The sequence below is a fragment of the Triticum dicoccoides genome, chromosome 2B, assembly GCF_002162155.2.
Source record: "Triticum dicoccoides isolate Atlit2015 ecotype Zavitan chromosome 2B, WEW_v2.0, whole genome shotgun sequence".
Classification (NCBI taxonomy): domain Eukaryota; kingdom Viridiplantae; phylum Streptophyta; class Magnoliopsida; order Poales; family Poaceae; genus Triticum; species Triticum dicoccoides.
This window is the reverse complement of record NC_041383.1, coordinates 814,866,922-814,874,634: the sequence shown is the minus strand read 5'-3', so window position 1 is coordinate 814,874,634 and position 7,713 is coordinate 814,866,922. Positions and strand designations below refer to the sequence as shown.

The window sequence follows — 7,713 nt, the reverse complement described above, 5'->3', positions numbered from 1 at the left end:
AACAGGAGATGTTTGCAAGGAGGGGCGTGGCATTTTGCGAACGATTTTGCTTGCATTTTTAGTTGTGATGGGTGGCACTTTTTTCAGAGCGATATGGCAGTTTCTGTCAGAGAAGGAAATTCTTCGTTCAAATCTGCCACTGTTTGTTCTGGTCTCAAAACTAAGATTGCTAGCGAAAGGGGTTCATTTGCCACCCCTTTCCCAGCGAAAGTCACCGAGCTAGCTTTTCTGTTAATTAATCTAATGATTCATGTGGATGCACAAGAATGCCCGTTTCAAAGTTTCCTAGGGGTGTATGTGTACCAAAGCACTGCTCAATAAAAAACCGTTTTAGACTACCCAGAGTGGGAGTAACATACATGGTAACATCACACATCTCTAGGCAAAACAGATGATGTGGCGAGTAATTAATGAGAAAAGAGGGACATGTAGTAACATAGCTAGTTACTGTAACATCATACACACCAAGACAAGATGAGTCTACAACCTAATAAATAAAGTGTTGCATGACACCACACATATATTACTCCCCACTATAGAGGTAGTAACATAAATTAGTAACATATGCATGTTAGTAGTCTAAATTACTACCCATTGTGACTAGTCTTAGCTGTACAGTGTGGCTTGACATGAATTTGAAGGCTCTAAAATTAAGCAACCGGCCATGGATTTCGACTACTGGTTGTTAAGTAGCCTATGATAATGTACTTCCTCTCCACCGTAGTCGGCTGATATTTTCTCTATGTTGTGCTTATACTTTAAATGGCAAAAGTTTTCGTTCCATTATTTGGCTTATGATATATGTTGACCATCGCACAGTGAACACAGAACACTGCCAGTGACATGGTAGCAATAGCATACAGTGTTCTGGCAGTGACATGGCAAAATTTCTGACCTTGCAGCTTAGTGATGTTGGAAATCTAAAAGAGACTACGATGTTGCTGAAGATCTTAAACCGGTGTCCAAAAAGAACCTACCTCGATCGATCCTATGCTAGGAAGCATACGGATTGACCACTCATCTTATTGACTAGATAGCACATCACACTCACACAAACACATCTACGTACTTGACCACCGTGCGTGTGTCACATAGTTCACTCACGAACTCTAAATTACATGGAACAACTCTTACATGTCGGCGGCGATCCCCTCGTCGTTGCCGGCGGCGGCGGCCTCGATGCGTGGGGGAGTGCCGCGGACGGCGCATCTGGCCCGGATCTCGCCCTTGTCGCCCGTGAGCAGGTCCATGTTGACCATCTTGGCCATGGACTTGGCGAACTGCTCGAAGAAGGCGTCCTGGTTGAGTGAGAAGCGAATGGACATGCGCTTGGTGGTGGGGTGGTCGAAGAGGCCCTGGTCCGACTTGAACAGGCCCTGTCTCGCGATCAGGTCGAAGTAGTACTTGTTGTCGAAGATGTTCGGCGTGCGCACGTCGAGGTTCTGCTTCAGGGTGCCTTCGGGGATGTCCTTGGCGCACTTGTTCCGCAGCTCCGTGGCGAACTTGGGGTCGATGGCTGGGCTCGTGTCGAACACCGGCTTGAACCGGTCCCTGAAGGCCCCGCAGTGGGCGACCCCGAAGGTGTGCGCGCCGGAGAGGGACACCAGGTCCGCCACGTTCAGGCCGCGGTCGCCGAAGGACTTGATGAGGGTGTCCACCGGGTGGAAGGGCGCCGGCAGCAGGCCGACCTGGTCCTTGGACGCCGGGAAGAAGGAGTCGCGCCGGCCGAGGGCGACGTCGAAGCGGGGCCCGCCGGCCAGGACGAGCGACTCGCGGGTGGCGAGCACGGTGATGTCGGCGCACGAGACCGTGCGGCTACAGGCGCTGTGCACGCGCATACGGATGCGGTCGATGAGGTCCAGCGCCACTCTGCGGAGCGTCTTGTTGGGGATCTCGTCCTGCTCGGTGCCGGGGCCCTCGATGAGCACCGACGCGTCGCAGCCCTGTAACATTATTATTAGGGTAAAATATGTCATGCATTTTGATATACACTTCCACCACCCGTATAAGTCAGTATTAAACATATCTGTTTGAGCGGCAACTAATTTCACACGAAGTAAATATATACCTGCGGGAAGCAGTCGTGGAAGAGGATGCGGATGAGGGCCGGCGCCACGCCGGAGTCGTTCTTGAAGGCCTCCCCCACGTGGAACGCCACGATTTGCTGCAGGGACGGGCACGTCGTCGCGTGGAAGTCAGGGGACAGACCCCCGGCGGCAGTGGCCGCCGAGAGGGACGGCTGCGCGGCACACACCAAGGCCAGGACGACCACGGCGGCCGCTGCTGCTCTAGACGCCATTGCTAGCTGCTAGCACTGTGGCTGTTGCACCTTCGTATATATGAAGGTCGTGTGGCTTGCACAAGATACCCGCTAGCCCTCGTTATTTATAAGCCGAACGGCCAGCTACCTCCTACCTAGCTCGATGTGTGTGTGTGTGTGATCCACAGGATGGACTAGTTGAAGAGAGAGGGAGCTTCGTTACCAAAGTGGAACGACAAGGTGCATGTGCAGGTCGCATGGACCAAGGTGGCGCGCGATTGGTGCCTCAGCCCGTGTCACTTTCTCGGTTTCTATATGCATTTGCGCCTGACAGCGCTGCATATGCCAACGAGACGCATGCTATGCTATATGTGTAAGGCAAAAGGTACATCGCTCGATGGATTCAATGCATGGAGTAGTAGCGAGTAGGGACTTGTTAACTTGGCAGCGGCATGATTTACGGATCATGGCTCCGGCATCGATCCAAGCTGGATCCAAGCTGAGTCATTAGCTAAGCTTTAGAGGTGTGGTTTGTTGGGGATCGACAAAGGTGGCGTCTTATCCCTCGGAGGACGCATGCAAAGCTACGTGCTACTTGCACCCTTGCAGGACCAGGAACGTGGTGCACACTGTACCGTGCCATTACTATATTAGTAGTATACTGTTACTCCGGGCCAGTCATGCACGTGAACGCGTGCGTTCTTACCCAAAAGGTCATGGCTCTTCGATCGTCGCGCGCCCATATATCCTTCGGTAAAGTAGTGAGATGAATAAAATGAAAACTTGTTCTTCCCTCCAAGGATGGAGGATACCGAATCATTTTGAAATTTGAATCGAGACACGTACATGTTTTTGAAAGATCTAGCAAATTGCTGGCTTCAATTAGATTTAGTAGAAAGCAGCAGAAAAAACAACATGAGGAGGATCCGAAGATCAAAGGGAAAAGGAAAAGGCAGCCCTATTGGCTGCAGAACAACACTACACTTACAAGACGGAACGCCATCCGCCCATAGCAAGACAACGCAGCTTCGACACCGACGAAGAAACTACAGAGAACAAAGCAAGGTTGGCGTCACAGGAGATCGCCGAACGGACCACATGTCGCTCGTCATCGTACGCTACCGGTGCCCCGCACCGCAGCTTTGACTTCACAGGAACAAGCAGCTGAGGTAATCTCACGGACACGCCGGAGAAGAGTCGACTACCATGACCGAAGCCACGTCTCCGACATTGCTCACCACCTTCATCGTTGCCACAGAAGCCAAACCTCCCTCATTGCCGGACACGACCAAGCAGCACGAACAACATCCTCCATCTATCTCTGGTCCCCCTGGCCGGTAAGGAGCTCCTGAAACGATGCCCCAAGAGGCGCGACACACATCGCCTTCATCGTCCAATCCCAGGGATCAAGGGTTTCCTTCGAGCAACCTTGCGTGGTGGAGCGAGCAGGAATGCCTCAGCGACGCCTTCAAGAAGAAAGCGGTGCCCGTAGGCGTTGTCGTCGCCTGCCCCGGACCAAAGACTGGCAGCAAGGTCTTCACCCCGCGTTGTACCTCCAACTACCAACCCGAGCCAGGCTACCACCGCAGACACACGCCCGACAGCCACCGGCCCCACGCGCCCAATGTCTGCCGCAACCACCAGATCTGGACACTGGGGCCCAAGTTACCATCACTGCCGCTGGTCCGTGCCGGATAACCAACAGCCCCTTGCGCCCGACGGTCATCGTAGCCACCTCGCAGAACAGGACGCGGGGGCCAGATCTGCCGCACACCGCCCTCTGGAGCCAATCGAGCCAACGGCAGGCGACGCGCATGAAGAGCCCATGCGCCGCCGAAAAGCTCCCTCCCGCCTGACCCCTCTCCTTCGCCACGGCGCTGACCATGAGTCCGCCCAGCGGGAGGCACTCTCTAGATCTAGCTTGGGCTCGCCCGGTGCAGCGCGCCCACGTCCCACGCGTGCCTAGCCCGCAGCTCAGTGCATTACCACCAGCCTCACCTTGCCGCCCACGCAGCTCAATAGCCCAGCACCAGAGCAGAGGAGATCCACCTTCGCAGCCCACTATCGGATCGTGCGCCGTACGCCAGATCCACGCCCTGCGCGCCCACGCCTACGCGCACCCGCGCCTCCGTACGCCGCCTCGCCGACCAGCCGCGTCGCCACCTTCATACGTGAGGAGGAAAAAGGGCCCCGCCACCGCCGATCCGCGCGGACTTTGCCCGGTGACTGTTCCGGCGGCGGTAAGGGAGCAGAGGGTGGTGGGTGATACGTTCATTTTGCATCATGCTTTTATATCTATATTTATTGCATTATGGGCTGTTACTACACATTATGTCACAATACTTATGCCTTTTCTCTATTATTTTATAAGGTTTACACGAAGAGGGAGAATGCCGGCAGCTGGAATTTTGGGCTGAAAAAGGACCAGAGGAAGTCCTATTCTGCACAACTCCAAAAGTCCTGAAACTCCATGAAAGTCAGTTTTGGAATATATTAAAAATATTGGGCGAAGAAAGCACCAGAGGAAGGCCACCCAGCAGCCACGAGGGTGGAGGCCGCGTCCTACCCCCTGGGTGCGCCCCCTGCCTTGTGGGCCACTTGGCAGGCCCCCGATGCCCATCTTCTGTTATATGGTGTCTTTTGCCATAGAAAAAAATCATAAGGAAGCTTTCGGGACGAAGCGCCGCTGTCTCGAGGCGGAACCTGGGTGGAACCAATCTAGGGCTCCGGAGGAGCTATTCTACGGGGGAAACATCCCTTCGGGAGGGGAAAAACGTCGCCATCATCATCAACATCGATCCTCTCATTGAGAGGGGGTCAATCTCCATCAACATCTTCACCAGCACCATCTCCTCTCAAACCCTAGTTCATCTCTTGAATCCGATCTTTGTCTCAAAACCTCAGATTGGTACCTGTGGGTTGCTAGTAGTGTTGATTACTCCTTGTAGTTGATGCTAGTTAGTTTATTCGGTGGAAGATCATATGTTCCGATGCTTTATGCATATTAATACCCCTCTGATTATGAACATGAATATGATTTGTGAGTAGTTACGTTTGTTCCTGACGACATGGGAGAAGTCTTGTTATAAGTAATCATTTCAATTTAGTATTCGTTCGATATTTTTATGAGATGTATGTTGTCTTTCCTCTAGTGGTGTTATGTGAACGTCGACTACATGACACTTCACCATTGTTTGGGCCTAGGGGAAGGCATTGGGAAGTAATAAGTAGATGATGGGTTGCTAGAGTGACAGAAGTTTAAACCCTAGTTTATGGGTTGCTTCGTAAGGGGCTGATTTGGATCAATATGTTTCATGCTATGGTTAGTTTTACCTTAATTCTTCTTTCGTAGTTGCAGATGCTTGCGAGAGGGATTAATCATAAGTGGGATGCTTGTCCAAGGAAGGGCAGTACCCAAGCACCGGTTCACCCACATATCAAATTATCAAAGTAATGAACGCGAATCATATGAGCATGATGAAAACTAGCTTGACGATAATTCCCATGTGTCCTCGGGAGCGCTTTGCTTTATATAAGAGTTTGTCCAGGCTTGCCCTTTGCTATAAAAAGGATTGGGCCACCTTTCTGCACCTTTTTTACTCTTGTTACTTGTTACCAGTTATGAATTACCTTATCACAAAACTATCTGTTACCGATAATTTCTGTGCTTGCAGAGAATACCTTACTGAAAACCGCTTGTCATTTCCTTCTTCTCCTCAATGGGTTTGACACTCTTACTTATCGAAAGGACTACGATAGATCCCCTACACTTGTGGGTCATCAAGACTCTTTTGTGGCACCGCTGCAGGGGAGTGAAGCGCATTTGGTAGGTGGAATTTGGTAAGGAAACATTTATATAGTGTGTTGAAATTTACTGTCACTTGTTACTATGGAAAATAATCCTTTGAGGGGCTTGTTAGGGGTACCTTCACCCCGACCAGAAGAGCAAAGAGTTCCTCCTCAACCTACTGAACCTACTGAAAATATTTACTTTGAAATTCCTTCGGGTATGATAGAGAAACTGCTAGCTAATCCCTATACAGGAGATGGAACATTACATCCCGATATGCACCTAATCTATGTGGATGAAGTTTGTGGATTATTTAAGCTTGCAGGTATGCCCGATGATATTTTCAAGAAGAAGGTCTTCCCTTATCTTTGAAGGGAAAGGCATTGACATGGTTTAGGCTATGTGATGATATTGGATAATGGAAGTACATCCGATTGAAATTGGAATTTCATCAGAAGTTTTATCCTATGCATCTGGTAAATCGTGATCATAATTATATATATAATTTTTGGCCTCCTGAAGGAGAAAGTATCGCTCAAGCTTGGGGGAGGCTTAAGTCAATGTTATATTCGTGCCCCAATCATGAGCTTTCAAGAGAAATTATTATTCAAATTTTTTATGCTCGAATTTCTCTCAACAATCGCTCCATGCTCGATACTTCTTGTACTGGTTCTTTTATGATGAAGACTATTGAATTCAGATGGGATTTATTGGAAAAAAAATAAACACAACTCTGAAGATTGGAACTCGACGAAGGTAAGGAGTTCAATTGTGTTAAATCTTTTATGGATACCGATGCTTTTCATGAATTTAGCACTAAATATGGACTTGACTCTGAGATAGTAGCTTCTTTCTGCGAATCATTTGCTACTCATGTTGATCTCCCTAAGGATAAGTGGTTTAAATATCATCCTCCCATTTAAGTAAACGTAGTAGAACCTATTAAATTTGAAGAAAAGACTATTACTTATAATGTTGATCCTATATATTGTTCCTACTGCTTATATTGTGAAACCACCTTTCCCTGTTAGAATAAAGGATCATGCTAAAGCTTCAACTGTGGTTCATAAGAGTACTCCCTGAGCAAATTAAAGTTGAACCTAGTATTGCTATGGTTAAAGATCTCTTGGTCGATAATATTGATGGGCAGGTTATTTATTTCTATGATGAAGCTGCTAGAATTGCTAGACCCGATACTAAAAATAAACATAGACCTGTAGTTGGCAGGCATGTTGTTTCTATTAAAATAGGAGATCATTGTTATCATGGCTTATGTGATATGGGTGCGAGTGTGAGTGCAATACCTTATACTTTTTATAAAGAAATTATGCATGATATTGCACCTGCTAAAATAGAAGATATTGATGTTACTATTAAGCTCGCCAATAGAGATACTATTTTACCAATTGGGATTGTTAGAGATGTTGAAGTCTTGTGTGGGAAAATTAAATATCCTGCTAATTTTCTTGTTCTTGCATCCCCACAAGATGACTTTCGTCCCATTATATTTGGTAGACCCTTCTTGAATACTGTTAATTCTAGGATAGATTGCGAAAAGGATACTGCCACTGTTGGTTTAGGGGATATGTCTCATGATTTTAATTTTGCTAAATTTCGTAGACAACCCCATGATAATGAATTGCCTAGTAAAGATGAAATTATT

The 7,713-nt window shown here is 48.4% G+C and overlaps 1 protein-coding gene across 1 annotated transcript; it reads right to left on the bottom strand.

Moving 5' to 3' along the window:
- Positions 1-910: 910 nt before the first annotated feature.
- LOC119366545 (peroxidase 12-like) lies at positions 911-2,367 on the bottom strand. The gene is made up of 2 exons (XM_037632300.1): positions 2,069-2,367; positions 911-1,943 (listed from the first exon to the last, which is right to left on the bottom strand). The coding sequence occupies exons 1-2, from the start codon at positions 2,297-2,299 to the stop codon at positions 1,131-1,133; spliced, it is 1,044 nt and encodes a 347-aa protein (XP_037488197.1). The 5' UTR covers positions 2,300-2,367; the 3' UTR covers positions 911-1,130.
- Positions 2,368-7,713: the final 5,346 nt, after the last annotated feature.

What these genes read in the sequence shown, in the direction of transcription:
- LOC119366545 (XM_037632300.1), bottom strand. Translation starts at nt 2,299, where the DNA reads ATGGCGTCTAGAGCAGCAGCGGCCGCCGTGGTCGTCCTGGCCTTGGTG. An exon ending in TCCACGACTGCTTCCCGCAG is followed by an intron (nt 1,944 to 2,068) that starts GTATATATTTAC and finishes ATAATGTTACAG; the next exon opens with GGCTGCGACGCGTCGGTGCT.